Source organism: Strigops habroptila, chromosome 8, assembly GCF_004027225.2.
Source record: "Strigops habroptila isolate Jane chromosome 8, bStrHab1.2.pri, whole genome shotgun sequence".
Classification (NCBI taxonomy): Eukaryota; Metazoa; Chordata; class Aves; order Psittaciformes; family Psittacidae; genus Strigops; species Strigops habroptila.
Window position 1 is genome coordinate 61,559,750 of NC_044284.2, and position 22,163 is coordinate 61,581,912.

Genomic DNA, 22,163 nt, shown 5'->3' on the forward strand with positions numbered 1-22,163 from the left:
TAAAGTTGAGTGTATCCCAAACACACGCAGTTGAGTAAAGGTGTGATGGGGATTCACTTCATTTAAAAATTCATAGTGACCTTGGTAACTGTGATCTGTCTTCAGAAATGTGTTTGAGGTATGTGTTTATTTTCTTACAAAGCATCATCTGATAAAGTGTTTTCGGTGTTCTCCTTGAAGGTCTTTCCTTTAAGTGCACTGTCAGTCTTCTGTACTCAGTTTGTGAGACCCTGGGTAGGAAAGGTGCTCTCTTGCCTTTCCTCCTTGTTTTCCCTCCTGTCTCGTGATTAAGGCAGGAATCCTACAAGGCAACAAGGAATCAAGCCCGGTCAGTAAAATGATAATGTGCCAAACTGTGTGTTTGCACCCCAAGATAAAGTTGGAACTGAGCAATCTTTCCTGTTCGTTCCACAGGCCAAGATTAGATTCTGCCCCTCTTACCATTTCTGCTTCTTCCTCTCCGTGGACTGAGGAATTCCTACTATGCAGGCAAATCCCGTTCCCAGATTCCCCCGTGATATTGCTGCTAAGTGACATCTGACAAGATGCTTCCTGCATTTTGTTACTTCCATTTGGCACCATAAAAGCACTGTCACTTACCCTTCTGATTTGTGGCAGTGACACTGTATTGTTCGCTCCTGTGGCTGCTTGGGGGGAAGGACACTGCCAAAATGGGGACTGGCCTGTGGTAAAACTCCATCCCACCCCAGGATAAGACAGTATCTCCAATCTAAACCCTTCTTCAGAGCTTCTCCAGTTTTCCTCACTCATTAGCATTTCAGATTAAACCTTTAGGCTTATCTTCAGATCATAAATTATCTCTCTGGGAAGCTTCCTAGGCTTCTATTAGACACATTAAGGTGTTCTTGGTGATTACTCCTTGGTTTTGCAACTCGTTGTCATGCAAAAGGTGCAGTGTTTGGGAATCTTGATCTGTAATCTTTATACTGTAGGGACAGGACAAGGGGGAATGGCTTTAACCTGCCAGAGGGGAGGCTGAGATAAGCTCTGAGGCAGAAGCTCTTCCCTGTGAGGGTGCTGAGGCGCTGGCACAGACTTTTCCCAGAGAAGCTGTGGCTGCCCCATCCCTGGCAGTGTTCAAGGCCAGGTTGGACACAGGGGCTTGGAGCAACCTGCTCTAGTGGAAGGTGTCCCTGCCCGTGGCAGGGGGTTGGAGCTGGAGGAGCTTTAAGCTCCCTTCCAACACAAACCATTCCCAGCTCCTCTGATAAGCGCTGCTTGTGGGCATCCGCAGTGATTGCCACAAATCCTGGCAAAATCGAGTGACTTCTCCAGCACCCGCGATAATAAACCACAATCACCCGACTCAGACTAATTGCTTCAGCACTTGCCTTGCCACTGCTAACAGCCAGTGGTCTGTTCAGTCAGCTGCCAGCCCGTGTGGGTCCTCGGTGACCTGATTCTCATGACCTGGCTGGTGATCCACCCCAACCACTGGTGGGTACAATCAGCACTTCTGCAGGTTTGTCCAGTTCTGCCTTAACTGGCTCCATCAGGGCTTGGCTCTCGCTCCAGGCTGACCTCTTGCTATGAGTTTCCTTGAAATGTTTCATCTTTGCCTCAAAATTGTGGTTGGGCGCTCATGACTGATCTCCTGCCTCTCACCTTGGGGTGGGAGGCAGGAATTGGGATCAAAGGAAGGCTCAGGGGGACGGGCTGTGCCCAGCACCAGGGCTCTGCAAAAACTCTTCTGCTTGCCCAAGGCTTCCATTTGCTGCTTGGTCTCAAGACTCTGTCATTGTCACAAGATTAATTTCACCTAACTTCAGCCACCTAAAAATTATAGACCCATCTTTAGTAGTGGCTGGTTTTAGAAGGAAACATCTTGTGAGCTGGGGAGCAAACCATCCTGTTGTGCAGGAAGATCAGGAATTTCAGCAGAAGCCAACTCGGTGAAGCAAGGAGCTTCTTGGCGAGTCAGTGCAAAAAGAGCAGGCCAAGAGTGAGAAGGACTGGTAACAAGGGAGGGATGTAAAAGTGCTGTTTGGGTATGAGGGGTGAAGTAGGGCAGACCAAAGGCTGGTGGAGGTGTGAGTAGCAAGGGGGCTCCACTGTGGATATGGCGTAGGGATAGGAAGTTCAGAGAAAATGTTGATCTGTGATGGAAGCAGCCTGGAGACATCTGGTACATGGAAGGCCAAAGTACTGAGTATCTTTTTTGTCTCAGTCTTTACAGAGAAGCGTCTTTGCCCAGGCCCTGTCACATCCCAGCCTACTTGGAAAGGAGAGGGATGGAGGGCAGTAAGGTAGAAACAGGTCAGGGGTGACTTAGAGGAGGTGGATGTGTTCAAGTCCATGGCATTGGACAGGATTCAGGCTGGAGGCGCTGGCTGATGTGACTGTAAGGTCAGAGTGTGTCATTCATGAAACACTGTGGTGCTTGGGAAGGTCTGTAACAACAGGAAAAAGATCCATGTTTGAGAAAGGCAAAGGGGATCTGTGGAACTATGAACTAGTCAGACTCTTGGTCACTGGAGAGGTCACTGAGGGTGTCCACTGGAGTCTGTTTCCAAACACGCGAAGGACAAGAAAGTAGATCAGGAATGGTAGATGCACATTTGCCAAGGGCAAATCGTGCTTGAAAGCTCCAGCCTCCTCCTGCCAGGGCTAGGGGGGCTGGCCTGGCTGCGGGGACACTGCGGGTGGATATACCATAAGCACTTTGGCACCATTTCCCACAGCATTCCCGTGTGGAAGCTGAAGCAGCATTGACGGGACAGACAGACTGTTGGCAGGGTTGGATACTGCTGCACTGCCAGGCTCTAAGGGTGGTGATGAAGCTGCGTGTCCAGCTGGTGGCTGATGACAGGAAGGTCTGGGGTGTCTGACGGTGCCCTGCAGCTCCTGGAGCATCAGGCCAGTGTTGTGTTGGTGATTACGGGGGCCAGTCCTGCTGGGGGTGCGAGGCTGGAGCTGATGGCCTCCAGAGGTCCCTGCCAGCCAGCTCTGAGACTGAGATAGAGGGCTGCCTTCTGTAGTTGATGGAGGATGACAGGCACCTCCGGAGGGTGATTCAGCCCATCGCAGCAGCGGTGCTGAGAATAGACCAGGATCACCCCTCGGAGGTCCCACAGCCACTTTCCACTGACTGCGGGAGCTTAGGTGATTAACTTTTAGATGGCTAAAGATAGCTGAGCTGAAACCCCCCACCCAGTGACATTTCTCCAGGCTAATATTACTGCTCCTCGGGTGTTGCTCAGGTTACACTGCAGCTGATGGGGCAGCGAGTGCCTCGGCTGTTGACTCAGAAACATCACTGCTACTATGGCAGTGGAGCGAGGAGCAGACGGCTCAGGCTCCTCGCGTCGTGTCCGAGTCACGCTGCAGGCATTCCTTCCGTCACTGGAAGCCTCTGCTTCAGTGCTGAAATGAGCTGTGCCTTCTTCCTTCTTGGGAAGGCTGCAGCACAGGGACGTGAAGCCATTTGGGTTTGTGTCATTCCCTGCACCAGGAGGTTTTTCTTTCTCCCTCTCATATTCCTTTCCACGGTCCCTGTGAGGCATCTCTGCCGGCTCCTTGGAGTCTTCCCGTTTGGACCTGGATGCGTCCCTGATGTTCTTGGCGGGTGCTGTTTTAATCACTGCCTTGGCATCTTCAGCAATATTGGAGCCTTTTTAATAGGAGCTGAGTTTTCTCAGCAGCCTTTCTGGGCAGCTGGAATGGCGTGTCCCAGAAAGGACCTGTCCTTCATTAGGGAACCTATAAAGCTGGGCTCCTCAGCAGTGCATCAGAAGAGCTCGTTTCTTCTGCTCCTTGTTGTTCGGAAAACAAACCCCCAAAAGAAAACTGCCCCCCAAAACCTTGGCCTTGCTTTGCCTGTGGTTGTCAGACACCCTCATCAGCAATTTCAGCCTCTCAGGCGTTATTCCTGGCAGCCAGCATCTCGCTCATTTCCTGGCATTTTTCACAATTAGCAGTAGAAAGCTTTCACTTCATTTTTTTCAGTCTCTATCTTCCTCTGTCATCTCTGAACACAGACTCCATTGTTTCTGCTGCTTTTGAGCCTCTGTTGAGATTTTGTCTGCGTTCCCCCACAGCTGGATCTCTTCCAGTGCCACCTCTTCAGTGTACCTCTAGCAGTGGCTTTGCCCGTTAATCCCATCATCTCTCTTTGCGGGCGTTCTGCTACCCTGCCCTCTCTTACCACATCTCATCTATTATTGCTGGGGATGGAAAAGTCCATGTTTCTAAAATGGGTTTGTGCAAAAAAAGGGACATGGAGCTGTTGGAGTGAGGCCAGAGGAGGCCCCGGAGCTGCTGCGAGGGCTGGAGCAGCTCTGCTCTGGAGCCAGGCTGAGAGAGCTGGGCTGGGGCAGCCTGGAGAAGAGAAGGCTCCTGAAGGGGAGACCTTAGAGCAGCTCCAGTGCCTAAAGGGGCTCCAGGAAACCTGGAGAGGGGCTTTGGACAAGGGCCTGTAGGGACAGGACAAGGGGAATGGCTTTAACCTGCCAGAGGGGAGATGGAGATGAGCTCTGAGGCAGAAGCTCTTCCCTGTGAGGGTGCTGAGGCTCTGGCACAGGGTGCCCAGAGAAGCTGTGGCTGCCCCATCCCTGGCAGTGTTCAAGGCCAGGTTGGACACAGGGGCTTGGAGCAACCTGCTCTAGTGGAAGGTGTCTCTGCCCGTGGCAGGGGGTTGGAACTGGATGAGCTTTTAAGGTCCTTTCCAACACAAACTAGTCTGTGATTCTGGGATTCTGAAAGTGTTACTTGGAGTCAGCTCTCTGTTCATTTGCATGCCGTGTCTGTGCCATTTGCAGTGTCCCTGCTGAGCTCCAGCCCCGTTCCACGGCTCTCCCGGTGCCCATCGCAGCTGCATCGTGCCGGGAAGCAAACCAAGAGCCCTTCACCCTTACTTCCACCTCCCTTTGCATGCTGGAGGGAGGCTGCAGGATAGCTGCAGGTGTGAGAAATGTGAGAGGGGACAGCTAGAGTTACTGGTTGAACTGGAGTCCCAAAAATATGATGGGGAGGGGGGAGCAGGGCTGGATCGTCCATTTGTTCAGGGAATTGCTCAAGAACATACTGGCTCCTCCTGTTCCACAGGTGCTGGGGCTCTGTGCCTTTCTTAGCACATCTGCACTTATCTTTGCAAAAGATATAATTAGTTTCATTGCATACAGTGAGATGCTGGGGAGGAGGGAAGTGCATCAATCCTGCTGTCGTTCACATGGTGTTAGATTGCTCTGTCATTCCAGCCACATGGTCCAGCAGACTGGGAGTACACAGGTGTCCATAAACCTACAAGAGGGAACATGTTTGTGCTCTGGCAGCATTGCTAGCACGTGTGGTGTTGGGTAGTTCTGCTGGATAGATGTTGCTTCTGAATGATACCTTCTTTTAGGTACATGTCTAGCTTTTGTGCTTGGGAAAAAAGATGGAAATCTGCTCCCTGAATATTGCAAAAACATGCCGGGCATCTATAAAGGAAACCTGGACTTCCAGAATACAGGGTTTTTTCAGTGCTTGCAGTTTGGAAGATGGTGCTATCAGACCTGGACATTTCCATTGCAGGTTTTAGATGAAATACTGCAGTTGACCTCTGCCTCTCTGATTTGATTTCCTGTGGACTTTCAAGCCCATCTACAGACCATTTTCACAACTGTATTTGTTGGATCTGTTAGAACAGTGGTTTTATTCAAGGAAATAGCTCTCTGCTCATGGGCAGTCATGAATACAGGATACATTAAACAAATTCTTTGGTGTCAGTTATTCACTTGGCATTGTCAAGGATAAATATGTAAACTTGTCCACACGATCTGTAAGTAACCACAGATACATTAGGGAAGGCAAAGGGTAAATGGCTGACAGCCTGCACAAGGCCCTCTCCTATCAAGTTTTGGCATGTCCTTGGTTGATAAACCTGTTTTCCTGAACATGCTCCTGGGTTTTAGAGGGATGCCAGACACTGGCTGATGATGATTGCAGGGCAGGTAGCGAATCTCACTCTCTGAAGTTAAAATAGCCACATGCTTTCGTTGAAGGGAATGGGAGCTCCTACCATGGCCTTTAGCTGAGCAATGAGCACATGAATACCGTGTTAAATCACAGAGGCCACCCTGCCTTTTTTGTTTCCTTCTCCTCCTTCTCCTTTCTTTTTCCCTCCTGTAGCCTGCACCATGACTTAAAATCAGGCGAGTTCAGGTAGTGAACCAGTCTTCTGTGAATCAGATGGTGTGTGAGGATCCCAGAAGGGTTTTGTAGAATAGTTTGTGTTGGAAGGGAGCTTAAAGGTCCTCCAGTCCCAACCCCCTGCCAAGGGCAGGGACACCTTCCACTAGAGCAGGTTGCTCCAAGTCCCTGTGTCCAACCTGGCCTTGAACACTGCCAGGGATGGGGCAGCCACAGCTTCTCTGGGCACCCTGTGCCAGCGCCTCAGCACCCTCACAGGGAAGAGCTTCTGCCTCAGAGCTCATCTCAATCTCCCCTCTGGCAGGTTAAAGCCATTCCCCTTGTCCTGTCCCTACAGGCCCTTGGCCAAAGCCCCTCTCCAGGTTTCCTGGAGCCCCTTCAGGCACTGGAGCTGCTCTAAGGTCTCCCCTTCAGGAGCCTTCTCTTCTCCAGGCTGCCCCAGCCCAGCTCTCTCAGCCTGGCTCCAGAGCAGAGCTGCTCCAGCCCTCGCAGCAGCTCCGGGGCCTCCTCTGGCCTCGCTCCAGCAGCTCCATGTCCCTCTTGTGTTAGTGCCCCAGAGGTGGGCACAGCACTGCACGGGGGTCTCTGCCAGCCTGCTGAGATGCAAGCTCTTAGTCATTAGTAGTCAAGGGCTGAGAAAAGTAAATGAAGCCTTCAGTAAACATCAATGATATCTACGCTGCTCACAAAGTAATAATCTGTCATTCACATCATTAACCAGAGGATCTCTCTTCTCTTCTCTTCCTAATCTTTTCTGTCACCTATAATAATGACAACAATTATGATAATCTATCATAAATACAGTACATTATATCATTAAAATGGGTTGTCTGAAAGTCCTCTGCTGAATTCTGAGTGATAAACACTCATCATTTACATTGTTATGATTTTTAAGAACTACCCATATCTGAATGTGCTTTCCTTTCTTTTCTTTTGCTTTGTAAATGATTTTAAATATCTCAAATTAAGCAAAACATTCAAATGTGCCTAAAACCTCCAGGGCAGGGGTTGTGTCCTATGGATTCACTCTGGGAATTTTGTCCATTTTACAGTTGCACCCTTACTATACTTTTCAAGTTAGGAGCCTGGGAATGTGCTTTCAGGCATTTCCTAAAGCAGGGATTCAGTGCCTATGAGGGCTTCCATGCACCAGGATAAACATCTACATGTTCCCTTACAAGGACACCAGGACTCCAAAGCCCCAGCACACCTAAGAGCCATCATGGAGCTCAGTTCACCCACTTCACCCATTACTGACTGCTTCCCTGTCCCTGGTGGGAGATAGGAAGCATTTTCTTCTGTAATACCTGTATTTTAATCTTTTCTTTGTTAGGAGCATTCGTCTGCTTCAGGTTTTGTTGGATTTTATCAGTTTGTTAAACACTCAGGGAACATTTCAGTGCCTGCCTATTGCCACGTTGTACATACTGGGGTTGGGAACAGATCCAGTGTTTAAGCCTTTCCAAGGCAACTACTTTTAGTAATTTCCCTTTGAAATGGACAGATTTGATCCCAGGTCTGAATTGCTGTTGAGGTAAGGTTCAGAGAGTGAAATATTCTTTATTAGATCAACTGGAATCCCTGGAAAATGGGCACTTGGTGACTCGGTGGCCATCCCTCCAGTCTGGGATGAACTGCTGCTATGAAGGCAGCAGCTGAGCACAATGTGCTTGTGGGAAGGGCAGCCTTGAGCCTTGAAGAAGTTTATAATTATAAATAGCTGCAATTTCTTGCAGCCAGGATGCAATTAAAAGTAAATAACCCAGTAGATGTTTTACTGGCACTGTAAACAAGTGGCTGTGCGTGTGGAATAGGATACACTGTGCTGAACCTGGGAAGGCCACTCTCAGCTGGGATGCTTTCCTTTAAAACCTTCGCTGCCAGAGTTTCTCTTTGAGTTTTTTTGGCAGCTCTTTTTGATAGAGATTATTAGAGTGTTTTTTGAGTCTTAAACTCTACATGCCTAAGGTTTACAAGTGAAGTTAAAATCCATTAGAAGCAACTATTTCTTTTCTACGCAGAATTAGGAATTAACTCTTTTAGCTGTACAGTCAGTCCATAATTTCACAGAATCATAGAATCCTAGAACGGTTTGGGTTGGGAGGGAGCTTAAAGCTCATCCAGCTCCAACCCCTGCCACGCGCAGGGACACCTTCCACTAGAGCAGGTTGCTCCAAGCCCCTGTGTCCAACCTGGCCTTGAACACTGCCAGGGATGGGGCAGCCACAGCTTCTCTGGGCACCCTGTGCCAGCGCCTCAGCACCCTCACAGGGAACAGCTTCTGCCCAAGAGCTCATCTCAATCTCCCCTCTGGCAGGTTAAAGCCATTCCCCTTGTCCTGTCCCTACAGGCCCTTGTCCAAAGCCCCTCTCCAGGTTTCCTGGAGCCCCTTTAGGCACTGGAGCTGCTCTAAGGTGTCCCCTTCAGGAGCCTTCTCTTCTCCAGGCTGCCCCAGCCCAGCTCTCTCAGCCTGGCTCCAGAGCAGAGCTGCTCCAGCCCTCGCAGCAGCTCCGGGGCCTCCTCTGGCCTCGCTCCAGCAGCTCCATGTCCCTCTTGTGCTGTTGCCCCAGAGCTGGATCAGGACTGCAGGGGGGGTCTCCCCAGAGCGCAGCAGAGGGGCAGGATCCCCTCCCTGACCTGCTGCTCACGCTCTGGGGGTGCAGCCCAGCATCAAGATCATAATTTAATCTTTAAGCCTTGAGGAGAGCTGAGTTTGTAAATACATCTGCATATATTTGTATTCATGTGTCTCACCTGCTGAATTGGACGATCTGTTCACCAGATAGAAACCCGTTAATGCTATTAACCTGCTACCTCATGGAAAACTTGGTTATTTGGCACCTGCAATAGTCTATTGAGCAAAGAGATCTGCAACTCCTCTGCAACTTCTTTGACTCACCTGATTTTGGCTGCTCTTAAAACTTCGTAGCCTTTACACTTTCTGCCAGAAGCAAGACATGCTATGTCTTGATGTATTTATTTAAAGGGGACGAGGGTGGCAAGTGAGAATCATGAGAGAATCAGGAGAGAAAAACTCAATTTGACTTTTAGTGTTTGGATCTAGTTTCAAAATGTTTCCTAACTTGGTTCATCTCCTATGTCAGTCAAGGGCAAAGCCACCACTGTTCACTCCTGCAGCTTGGGGACAAGGGTCTCTGCGCCATCACCCCTCCTTGCTGCTGCATGGGCTCAGGGCATTTGGGTAACAGGATGGGGACAGCGAGTTTGTGGGTTAAGAGAGGAACCAACTGCAGCTGCAGATAGCATTGGCCTCATGCTCAGAGATATCCTGGTCAGCAGCGAGGGGCTGCAGCTCCGTGCTGCAGAGAAGAGAGACACAGACAGGGCTGGAGCGTGAGTGTCAGGCAAGAGTTTGTCACATTAAGCCCCCTTCTCATGTCTGACATTTCATAGAGCCCATTCAGGAAGTTCACATTTGCTCTTACCCTGAACTACTCCCAGAAAGGAGGGTGATCACCAAAACCTTTCACTTTTCAAATGTTCAAGAGAAAAAGAGATTGAGATGAGCTCTGAGGCAGAAGCTCTTCCCTGTGAGGGTGCTGAGGCGCTGGCACAGACTTTTCCCAGAGAAGCTGTGGCTGCCCCATCCCTGGCAGTGTTCAAGGCCAGGTTGGGCACAGGGGCTTGGAGCAACCTGCTCTAGTGGAAGGTGTCCCTGCGCGTGGCAGGGGCTTGGAACTGGATGAGCTTTAAGGTCCCTTCCAGCCCAAACCAGTCTGGGATTCTATGATTCTGAAAATGGGCTGCTAAGTCTCTTCTCTAGTGAGAGTTCCTGTATGTTCCATTATCTTACAGAGATGAAATAGAGGGCAAAAAATACCAAAAATGCAGTTATTGCGAAATACTGGCCCATCAATGAATTGCATTTCAGTACATTAGAGCCTTCTAAGTGCCAATGGAAAACTATTGAACCGTGTGCTGCTTGGGAGGGCTCCGCCAGCCTGTCCTCTGGTGGACTGGCAGCACATCAGGTCTTGTTATGAAATGTCACCTCATTGCCTGCTTCATTGCCACCGGGATCAAAAGTCAGGCACAAACACCATGTAGTCTTTGAACACTGAAACAGACTCCTTTTGTTGATCCGTTCTTTGTTCTGTCTCTGAAATGGTTTCATGTAGGGCTCTAAAAAGGGCCAGAAGTGCTGGTTGTGGTTTTACGGGTAAGGGCTTGGTTATGCAACACCCAAATATAAACTGAAACACGATACAGTTGAAGCTGTGTCAGATGGGATTCCAGGAGCCCGCATCCAGAAACTCCCGGACTCTTTCCGTAAGTGACCGTGTGCATCAGCTGTACCAGGAAGGTTATCGAAGGCTATGACAGGAGAAGGCTGAGGAGTTTTTCTGGCAGAGGTGTCGTGCTCCTGATGTCAGCGGGATGCTCGCGTTGGAGTCAGGGAAAGATCATGTCACATCGCTTCTAAACTTGTGTTTACTGTTTATGTGAATCCCTGGAGATAGCACTCAGCAAGAGGATCCTGATGTGCTCCATCTTTCTCCTCTGCCTCTTTCTTTCTCCCTGTCCACCTCTTCTGTTTCTCCCCCTCTGTTTTTATAGGGTTCCTCTGCTTGCATTTTTAAGCCTACCGCTGCTTCCAGTCCTTCCCATGCCCTGCATGGCCACCTCTGCCAAAGCAGGCAGCGACTCGTAGAATCACAGAATCAGCTAGGCTGGAAAAGACCTTTAAGATCATCAAATCCAACCATTACCCCAGGACTGCTAAGGCCACCACTAAACCATGTCACTGAATGCTGGTGGATCACAGGATATCAAGAGTGTATCTCATGTATTGTGCTGTATTGAACACAGCACTGGCTGTGCCGTCTGCAGGGGCGATGTTGTGGGACCAGTGAGCAGGGTGGAAGGTGGCATGGTGTGTTGGGAAGGGAGGAGCTGCTCCTTCTGGTAGGGGCTGTGTTGGGTTCTGCTCTGAAGTATGCTATGCATGCCCTTATCAGTATCAAAATGTACTGTTAATGTTAACATATTTGAGTGTGATTAATGTGGTGTATAACCATGTATATTAACTATTAAGAAAGTTTGAAAATACCCTTTAGACAAGGGCCTGTAGGGACAGGACAAGGGAAATGGCTTTAACCTGCCAGAGGGGAGATTGAGATGAGCTCTGAGGCAGAAGCTCTTCCCTGCGAGGGTGCTGAGGCGCTGGCACAGGGTGCCCAGAGAAGCTGTGGCTGCCCCATCCCTGGCAGTGTTCAAGGCCAGGTTGGACACAGGGGCTTGGAGCAACCTGCTCTAGTGGAAGGTGTCCCTGCCCGTGGCAGGGGTTGGAGCTGGATGAGCTTTAAGGTCCCTTCCAACACAAACCAGTCTGGGATTCTATAAAAATCTATGTTATTCCCTTTGAGATCATTCCTATAGGAAGTTATTACATTTGTAGAAGAGCAACTTCTAGTTGGGTGTTACACCTGGGTGTTGGGTTTGGATAGCTGTGTATCTTACAACGTTTCACTATGTTCTTGGAGTATGTATTTTAATTTTACATGTTGTTTTCCAAAACCACCTGGTTTCCAAAACCACAGTTTTAGCCTGATCTGTGGAATCGTAGCCAGTGCTTTCACAATGTGTGTGTAAATGGTCACACCAAGTTAACACACATGAGTTAACAGTTGCCCGTGCCCAAGGAGGGCTGCTTTGTTAACAGTTGAGGTTTCCAGGTTGATTGGTCTCAGCTTGGGTCACATAGAAAGTGGCTTAGGAGAGAGTTACTGAGTTTCTAGGAAGGGCTGGGCTCAGGGTGTCCCCCTTCTGTCGAGAACGACGACGATTTCTCTTCTACTTGACTAATTTCTTGGAATTCGTAGGAATGTGGTATCTTTGACGTAGCTACTGGCCCAGCAAATCGAGCTAAACCTCTGCAGCAAGTTCAGAACTGAGGGGCTGAAGACCAGGAGGGTGCAGAAGCTGAGAGGCATGCATGCTGCTGGAAGGAGGCACATACACCATCAGAGTGTCTCTTCTCAGGACTCCTTTACTTAAAGAAATGAGTGAAAAAAATACTTAGATTAGGCAAAACCAAGGGACACTGAACATTTCGGAAGAGCCAGCCCAGGATGGGGGTGAGGCAGCTTTCCCGGGTCCCCAGACCCAGGGGGGGCTGTGGGCAGGCAGGTGGGAATGGGCAGGGTGGGTAGTGTCAGACAAAGCAAGTTCTGAAACAGAAGTGCTTTTGTATGGAAATACACTTGTAGGGTGGGCCCCAAACACCTCCCAAATAGCAGCAGAACTCACCTTTTTTCTGTCTTAAAATGATACTTAGTCAGAACTGTTCACTATCATCTTACTCCATCTTTGCCACTGAAAGGACTGGAGATGCTGTAAGTGGCAGTTTTCAAAACATCTGCATTTAAATCGTTCCTCTATTGTCCTCTAAATGGTTTTGCTGAAAAGGCCTCAGTGAGTGATAATGCTTTTACAAGGACAAAGGAGGCTTTAGCCTGAAGGGGCTCCCCACTGCTCAGGTCTCCCTGAAGTGGAGCAGCAAAGCAGCTCACAAAGACAGACCAGGCTTCTGGATGTGTACTTTCCTTGTTTCTATATTTTGTTTTATTTTGTTTTATTACCCAAAACTCAAATTACAAAGTAAGGGAATAGCCTGGACCTGTCGTCAGCTCTGGGAAAAAGAAGTCCTTCAATGGCTTTAACCTGCCAGAGGGGAGATTGAGATGAGCTCTTAGGCAGAAGCTCTTCCCTGTGAGGGTGCTGAGGCGCTGGCACAGGGTGCCCAGAGAAGCTGTGGCTGCCCCATCCCTGGCAGTGTTCAAGGCCAGGTTGGACACAGGGGCTTGGAGCAGCCTGCTCTAGTGGAAGGTGTCCCTGCCCGTGGCAGGGGGTTGGAACTGGATGAGCCTTAAGGTCCCTTCCAACCCAAACCAGTCTGGGATTCTATGAATGTCAAGGTTTGATTTCTGTTCCTGGTCTTGCATTGCCCTGAGGGCCCTTTGGGAGGTTTAAGTGAATTGGAGATTTAAGTGAAGCTACAGGGGCAGCAGGTCCCACAGCCCTGACCCTGGGGAAGGCTGGGGAACCCCAAAGGCCTAAATTAGGGTCTGGTGTCACAGGCTCTCCCCTCTGTGAGCCTCTTGGAGTGGGAGGACACATGGCAGGGAGGCAGCACAGTGCCTTAGTTAAACATATGGGCCTCTTCAGTTTGGCTGAGGAGATGATTTTTCCTATTCCTAAAATCATGATTTAGCCCGTGTTAGTTTTATCAATGCAAACATTTTCTATTACAAGGAATTTGAGCCCTTCCAGGTCAACTCATTGACATGATAAAGTAGCTGATAGAGAATAGGTGTCTTAGAAAGGAAAATACACCCCAGACCTGTGTGTTTTGGCTATTGCCACCTGCTTTTTGATATATATATCACACAAGTATGCAAGAACAAGATTGCTTGCCATGTTTGGAGCTCTCTGAGCCCAGAAAAAACATTAACTTCCAGTGCCACAAAGGTTCAGATTTACTGAATCTTTAAAATGTGCCTGTGCCAAGTGCTCCCTGTGAGTTCATTGCTGAACTACTCCTTGGCAGGAATTCCTTGTCTGCCATGTGAAGAGAAGGCTCTGGGGAGACCTTAGAGCAGCTCCCAGTACCTAAAGGGGCTACAAGAAACCTGGAGAGGGGCTTTGGACAAGGGCCTGTAGGGACAGGACAAGGGGAATGGCTTTAACCTGCCAGAGGGGAGACTGAGATGAGCTCTGAGGCAGAAGCTCTTCCCTGTGAGGGTGCTGAGGCGCTGGCACAGGGTGCCCAGAGAAGCTGTGGCTGCCCCATCCCTGGCAGTGTTCAAGGCCAGGTTGGACACAGGGGCTTGGAGCAACCTGCTCTAGTGGAAGGTGTCCCTGCCCGTGGCAGGGGTTGGAGCTGGAGGAGCTTTAAGCTCCCTTCCAACACAAACCAGTCTGGGATTCTGTAATGAATCATACGGTCTCCATACAGAACTTTTACTGCTGTGCAGTGCTTGATGGGGTTGAGGAATGAGAAGGATTTGTCCTTGTGAAGGCAGGTGGGGGGACAGCAGCTTGAGGTGCAGTTCCTTCTCCAAGGACTTGGGGGGCTATGGAGGGGGAGCGCACCCCATGCAGCCCCAACCAGCGTGTGATAGGAGGGAGGACATGGGTGCATACAGCATGTGCACTGCACAGCAGATGCGTTGCTGCGTGTCTATCGCAGCAATCCTGACCTCTGATGTCACTGTTACCTGCTTGGCCAGTGCCATTAGAAATGCTGAATCCATTAACTTTGACAGATTTATGTGGTAAGCACATGTCACTGTTGTTATGAGAAGCAGTTACATTCATGGGGAGATTTTATGATTCACTGTATCCGCTTATGTAAACCTGAACTTCTATGCTGAGAGCTGCTCAAGAGCACGTTGTCCTGTGGCAGGGTCAAGCAGCAGAACTTGGTGGGAGCAGCGAGCAGGGCTGGCAGGGTTGGGGTGCAAGGCCTGGGTGGCAGGACCTGGGGGGAACACAGGAGAGTGGCATTGCATTGGGACTAGCAGGTGTGGGGCTCTCGGAGTTCATGGTCAAGGCAGGTTGGAGCAAGGGCTGCAGAGCTGGAGAGCCAGGACTGACAGGAGCAGGGATGGTGGTTGGTGGGGCTGAGGAGCAGCGACTGACAGGGAGCAGGACCAGGCAGGATTAGGGAGGAGGGCTGGCAGGGTTGGAGAGCAAGATCTGGTGGGGTTGGGAAGCAAGGCTGGTGAGGTTTGAAAGTAAGGGCTGATGAGGTTGGGAAGCAAGGGCTGATGAGGTTGGGGAACAGAGCTGGAGGGGTTGAGAAGGAAGACCGAGCAGGGCTGAGGAGCAGGGCTGTTCAGGTTAGGGAGCAGGGCTGGAGGGGAGCGGGACCAGACATGGCTGGGGCTGCTGGGGCTGGGTTGCAGGACCAGGCAGGGTTGAGGTGCAGGGCTGGTGGGGAGCAGGATGAGGCAGGGTCGGGGAGCGGGGCTGGTGGGGAGCGGGACTGGCGCAGGACCAGCATCGCCGGCGCGGGCAGCGCGGTTGTCCCGGGCCCCCGCAGCAGCCGGGGTGGGGGCACCCGTCGCTCCCGCAGCCCGGCCCTGCCCGGGGGGCGCCCGGTTCCCCGTCCCGCGGGGGCAGGGCGGGGCCGGGGCGGGCCGGGGCGGGCGGCCGGGGCCGGGGCCGTGCCGGGTGCCAGCGGCGGGCGGGGATTTGCTCGCCGGAGGCGAGGGGAGCGCAGCGGCGGCCGCATGATGAGGGAGCGGTGCGGCACCTCCGGCGGCGCTGGCGGCGGCCCCGGCATGGAGAGCCTGCAGCCGCGCCAGCCCGAGTACATGTCCGTCTGCCTCTTCGCAGAGGAGCCCTACCAGAAGCTGGCCATGGAGACGCTGGAGGAGCTCGACTGGTGCTTGGATCAGCTGGAGACCATCCAGACCTACCGCTCCGTCAGCGAGATGGCATCCAACAAGGTGAGCTGCGCGGCGAGGATGCGAGCGGGGATGCAGGGCACGGCAGCGAGATGTGCAGGAGAGTAACTCCAAGTTATTCCCGGGAAAAGAGGTGCGGGTTTCCCCCGCAGTGGCACGGCCAGATAAAACTGGCGGTGGGACGGTATGAGGAGAGCGATCCGCACCTCTCCGATTTCTCCGTAACGAGCCAGGCTCGCACCTGAGAAGTCAGAGAGGTTTCAGTGAGCGCAGGTCCCTTCGGAACCGATTTAATCAGAAACACTGTGAAAACCGCCGCTTTTAGCAAATTATCGCATAAAATTTCAACTATCTTCACTGTTGCCTGTCCGTAATAATAGGAAACTTTAAACATTGTGGTGCGTTATTTTATTACTGTTTTGTCCTTTCGGTAAGCGTTTCATTTGAGGTTTAATGTGGTGGGCTGACTCGGCACCGCTTGCCAGCACATAAGGAGGATGCGAAGTCAAGGACTGTGCAGCGGGAATGAGCTCGGAGGGAATGAGCTGCTCCCCCGCCTCCCGCCACCTTATTCTCTTCTTTTTGGGATTTTAATGCGCCGTGAGCGAAAGGGGAGATTGAGTTTTCTGCGAGGAGTAAGGTGCTAAAATAAAGCACAGTACGTTGTGCTGCGAGTCAGAGGAGCAGAGGGAGAGCAGAGTCCCAGGAGGGCACTGAGGAGCAGCAGAGGGGAATGAAAGCGAAGTGCGAGGTCTGAACGCCTTGGTGAAGTGTTGGAAGTCGATGTTCCTGCTCCCCACCAGTGCTGCAACCGGGCTCCCCAGCTCCGTCCCGCCGAGCCAGAGCATCAGCCAAGCTCCTTCTCTGCAGCATCTCCCCAGGGCAGATTGTAAGTCGCCGGGGTGATGTTGCTGGAAGGAGTCGCTCCCTCCCCTGGGGCAGCGCTTGGCAGCTCCCCCCATCCCTGCCTTGGCTTGGCGAGCCCAGGTTTGCACCCAGGCTTTAAGGCAGCGTTTACTGCCGTGCCTTGTCCCATGGAGCTGGTCAGAGCCCCAGGGTGGCTCCCCCCACCTTTGGGACAGGGTCTGTGTCCCCTGCAGCCATGCCTTTGACCAGTCGCTGTGGTCAAACCCAGTTCCAAGTTGTGCTGCACCAACCTGATATTACTATTTTTTTCCATTAATTGGGAATTACTGAAATCAGAAATGCTGAATCACCAACTTGATTTTAGGGAAAAAGTTGAGCTAAGAAATCCCGTGTTATTTCAGCTTCCTCCTCCGTTTGTGATTACCACGACGTGCAGGGGCAAAGGAAGCAATAAAAGTTTTATAGATCCAGCTTTCAAGAAAGCAATATTAGTTTTTTTTCCTGAGTTTGTGTTGAGGGAAGCCAGGGTGAAAGCTGGGACAGGTTTAGGCTGCAGAGGAGGCTGCACCTCCAATGTGGACACTAAAGCCCTTTATTTGGTGTTTATTTTCTTCCTGCTGAGTGCCAAAGCTGGACTTGTGAAGGTGGAAGACTCACTAAATTGCTTATTGTAGTGATTAACAGTTGTGATCCCTCCATGTGCAAACGATTTACAGTGGAGTCGAGCAAAAGGTTCCCCAAACTTTGTTCTTTCACAACCAGTTTCTGACATGTCTGCACTTTTTGGTCAACTTCCAGTATCATTTTCATCTGCGAAAGAGAAGCCTAAAATGGCCTCACACCTCGGTTCCCTTCCTCATCAGTGATAAATAGCGACACGTATTCGTTTGGGGGGTTGTGGTTTGGGGTTTTGGTGGCAGACACTATCTGCAGAGTGATCTTGCAGTGCGAGAAGAAACGTGCATCTTCAAGAGGAGGCTGCAGCGGTCCTTTGTCTGTCCCGAAGCCAAGTGACCCACTCAAGTGCCAGCTCCGGTCAGAGGCATTTGAATTTGTCACCGGTAAACAGCAAACGAGTCAGATGTTTTGAAAACAGGATGCTTGGGCTCCACGTTATTAAAGAAAAACGGAAAGAGAAACAGTAGAGATAGGAAGAAAGCAAATGGGCTCGGCATGCGCCCAAGCGCAGAGCAGTATAAACAGTGACCTATCTCCCTGACCTCCGCTCTGCCGAGTTCCTGGCCCCACGCCACCCAAGCCAAACTACGTCATTTGCGACTGATAGTAGGCATGGCACAGCTGTTGCAAGTGTGACTCGAATTTCCTGTCTCCTTCCTGACAGACGTAGTTTAGAAAACCCAGAGTTGCAACAACAGCCAGGCAGAGGGGGAGGATCTCAGCATGCGTGTTCGCAGGGGGATTCTCAGAAGTCCTGCACCAAAAAGGAATCGCTAAAGGGGGGGGATGCCATGTGGGATGCATCCTGGCTCTAAGCTGATGGGTTTCGGAAAGCATCGGCTCAAATGTGTGCGTATGCTTTTTGGAAGGTGTGAGTTAATTACAGGAGGAGTGAGGAAATGAGGAGCTGATCTTACTATGAGCTAATAGCCTGATTGCACTGACATCAGTGTGAGCCAGGGGAGCAGCGCTGCTTCCACAGTGGGACCCTGCGGTGCCAGAGCAGGGATCAGACACGAGCTGGCAGAGATGGGAACTCTGTGCCCCGGGTGTGTTGGCAGCATCCATGAGTCCTGACATATTAGCAGGGCAGAGCCCGAGCCACAAACCAGCCCGAGTCCGTGCTCCAGCTGCCAGCCTCTGCTACAGAGCAACTGCCCATGCACAGTGCCTTAACTTCCTCAATAACTGCCTGGAAAACTCCCTGCTTGCAGGGAATGCTGCTGATGTGAAGGGAATTGATTTTCCTAACACTATCTTTTGCTGTGAGCAGTGTGGCACTGCAGGTTGCAGTGAAACAGAATGACCTGCAGAAAGCTCAGAGGCGCTCGGCACTGCCTGTAGAAGCAGGCAACACATATTTACATCATTATAACATATATATTCTTTTTTCCCTGCATTTATCTCCCTCTCCAGATTCCAGCTCAGGAAACTGCTGTGGCTCTGGAGGATTTGTGAGTCATGGGCCTGCTGATAAAAGACAGAGGGGATTTTCTCTCTTGGTGGCCACTCCGTAACGCTGCATTTGACATAGGCAGCTGTCCGCAGCCCCACTTGTCCTGCAGGCAGAAGCATGGGACCCCTCGGCTCTATTACCTAATTTGGGATCTTGGGGGAGGACAGGATCATGCATCCCCCGGGTCATAAAAAGGAGCAAGCATTTTTCCCAGCTGAAGCTGGTCTGGCCAGCTCCAAGTTCTTAGAACTTAATATAGAAATGAAGGATGGAGAAAATTTGTTTCTCGTCAATAGCAACCTGCCAGTCTGTGCAGGATGCAGCCCAGATTGCATGTAAAATGGCTTATTATCTGAACAGACCTAAGCAGCACCTTTTTCTGTATCCTTAAATTCAGTCTTATTGAGACCTTTTTGCAGTACATTGAGTAAGTAAATGGGCAGATAATGTAATTTGTGGTCTGTGGGGATCTTCTGATTCTGAGTAGGCAGAGATGTTGTCATCAGGGTGCCTGCCTTGTGCTCTTGGAACTTTCAACACCCAGACTGTTCCTTGCCACCACTGCAGAGTAAATCCTTAAGGTCTCTTATTTCAGCTCTTAGAGATGTCTCCGTTACTCCCAAGTGCTGAATAACCCAACTCAAATCTTGCCACCTGAGGCCGTTTTGGGGCAGCGGCTGAGGGCACGTTGGGGCTCCGCGCTCCTATCTTGGTTGCTTGTGGGCCAGAAGCTGTTAAGATAAACACAACTGATGTCATTTTGCTTGTTTTTCCAAGGGCATTTTGGTCAGAAAGAGGAGCGAGGCCGCACCTAGCTTTCAGGAGCCAGTGGCTAAATAAACATCTGGACACTAATGTAAACTCCTTGGTGGAGTGGTGGAGGTCGAGCGCGGCATGGGGCCGAGTGCCAGCGGTGTATGTGCCGCGCTGCACAGCCTCCACGCTGCTCGCCTGTCTCCTGCCCGACCATCAGCCCCAAATCTTGTCCTCTTCGTACGTGATGTTTCCCTTAAGTGGTGCCGAGCTGTTTAGTCTTTCACTGTAACTTCCTTTGTTTAACGTGCTTTAAAATAGCCGGAGCACCGCACAAAGAGAGGCTTGTTCGCCTGTGCAGCAGCCAGCGAAACAAAGAGACTTCCACGTCTCCTGTTTTTACAAGCCAGGATGAATCACTGAGCTCCGGAGCCGGTATTCCCCTTGCCCGGGGACTCACGTTATGGAAACGGGGATCTGCGACGGTCGGAGCAGCCCCTGGCATTGCTCCACGTGGTCCCTGCAGAGCTGGTCCCTGCAGAGCCCTAACGCAGTTGCCCGTGTCGGTTTGACGTCGGTGGTGGTTTAACTGTTTCTGAGCCACACAGCTGCTGGCTGCAGAGCAGGACCTCGGCGATCGGTATGCTCCATGAGAACTGCGGTAGGTGGGAGCTGCTTCTATCTGAGGTTGGGAATATTCGCTCCAGCTTTTGTTTTATCTGGTTGCTTTTTCATCTGTGTTGAGGATGTCCTTGTTTGAGGGGACAGGGCGCTGTATTTCTTAAGGCAAGGCTATGCGGGATGCGGGTTTTTAACAGAGGCATTTGGCAGTGGTGAACATGAGGTTCCAGTGAAGTCCTGGGTGAGGAGCCAGCTCTGCACCTTGGCTCCGACTGAAACCCCTCAAGACTTGGGGACCTGGCTTTGAGTCACCTCCTGTGAATCAGTTCTTATCTCTATCATAAATGGACTTTTAGGGTAGCTGTCTCTGTATCTATGCTATTTCTCCTCCCTCACTCTTTGGCCTCTAAATGATTCTGATTAGATCAAATACGTCATAAGAGTGGGGTGGGATAGTGGGGCCATACATAGGCTTATTTAACAGTCTCATCTTTTGGTCTTGCGAGCCCTCTGGGCTGTCAGTTGCCATGTATCTTGGTTAAACTGATTCAGATATTAAAATAAATGAAATATTGGAAAGCTGCACCATTGTGAAAAGTGTCAGGACAGCGCTAAGAGCCAGCACGACTGTTTGAGATGCCCAGAGCTGCTGTGGCTGCCCCATCCCTGGCAGTGTTCAAGGCCAGGTTGGACACAGGGGCTTGGAGCAACCTGCTCTAGTGGAAGGTGTCCCTGCCCATGGCAGGGGGTTGGAGCTGGAGGAGCTCTAAGGTCCCTTCCAACCCAAACCATTCGCAGATTCTGAGATCCTCCGGGACATGCCCAGTGCCCAGGGCCTTCTAGGGTGTCCTTTAAACATCTCTGCTCGTGCTAGGATGTGCTGGGTTTGAAAGTTCTGCATTCTCAGACTTCTACGTTGCAACACATTAGGGTGGGGCTTAAATAAATAATAGCTCAAAGGCAGGTTCAAAATGAATCATGATTTGAGGGCAGGACTGGGGAGTGAGTAACTGTTCAGAGCAGTGACCTCTCTGCAAGTGAAGTGAGGATATTGGAGACACACGAAACCTCGGAGGAGAAGCATCACTTAGGATGAGGGTGAGTTGGGTTTCAAAGTCGGATTTAACCCTCGGAGCAGTCCTAATCCTGGCCCTGATTTTGTGGACCAGGATTCTACAGCCTGGCTCCAAACTCCTCGGTTTTTGCCCAGTTGCAGAGCAACTGCTTTCGGTGAGGCAGCTGGTGATCAAAATATTTGCACTAAGTGAAACTTAATTGAAAGATGTGGTGTTATCAAAGCCAGAGCATGTTGTGGAGATGTAATGGTTTGAAGGCTCATCCGTCAGAGCTCTTAGAGGGAGAGATTCCTCTGATTAAAGCCTTTGCTCTGTGTTTAAAGCAAAAAAACAAGTAGTGCCTCACCTTGCTGCTGGTTTAGCCCAGCTGGGCAAACGCTGCTGAAAAGTTACTCTGCAAATCATTTGCCTATCTCTATGTGAGAAGGAGTTTTCATTTAAATATATTTACATGAATTAGTGCTTTCTAGAGGGGTTTGGTGCTTGCATTAGGCTCATTTTTATTTTGGCAGGACCAACTGCCACAGTTTTGGGGGGAGATACTGCTATAGTAGAGCTATGCTGACGTCTTCCCAAGCCTTGCTCTTTAGCCTGTGTTTTCTGAAGCAAACCAGACCTTTGTCAATTAGAAGCTACCAGAGTTTTTCTCATCATGGGCACCTTGGAAAAGTCATCTGAGGGCACAAAGCTATTTGAATTTTCCAAAGCCTGTTCTCCTACTCAGGTAAAACCCCAGTGGATTTGCCTAAATGACGACTGCGGAGCCTGACTCAAATTTAAATGAAATTTAAATTGCTGCTTCATACGATTAACAAAATCCCCTGTTTAATTGCTTTGCTCTCTTGTTAAATGACAAATGCTCTTTCCTCTCAGTTGTTGTTTTTATCCTGAAGATTGAGAATATAACCCAGGTATATTTCACCTGAATATCCAGCATCTCCTCTGGCAGGGGGAGCAGGGGTGCCTCTGCTGCTCCCTGGCAGGGCGAGCAGCTGAGGAGCTGCTCTGGTTTGTGGGCTCTCTTTACGTAGTCCTTTGGCTTCCTTTGGCACTCGAGGCTTCAGCAGTGTGGTTTGCATGGGTGTGACTGACAGCAGATTTTGGTCTGAGATCTGCAGCCTCCTGGAG

General features: G+C 50.6%; 1 protein-coding gene across 4 annotated transcripts in view; it reads left to right on the top strand.

Annotated features, from left to right (window-relative positions):
- The window catches only part of PDE4B (phosphodiesterase 4B), a 204,077-nt gene that overhangs the window by 158,531 nt on the left and 23,383 nt on the right, over positions 1–22,163 (top strand). The window contains exons 1-2 of one of the 4 annotated variants that reach the window (XM_030494836.1): positions 10,426–10,440; positions 15,514–15,626. In XM_030494836.1, the coding sequence (XP_030350696.1) occupies positions 15,537–15,626 (90 nt within the window). In that variant the 5' untranslated portion in view covers positions 10,426–10,440; positions 15,514–15,536. Of the gene's footprint in view, positions 1–10,425; positions 10,441–15,513; positions 15,627–19,531; positions 20,000–20,774; positions 21,058–22,163 lie in introns of those variants that run through there. The other 3 variants (XM_030494831.1, XM_030494834.1, XM_030494835.1) reach the window with 3 other exon arrangements.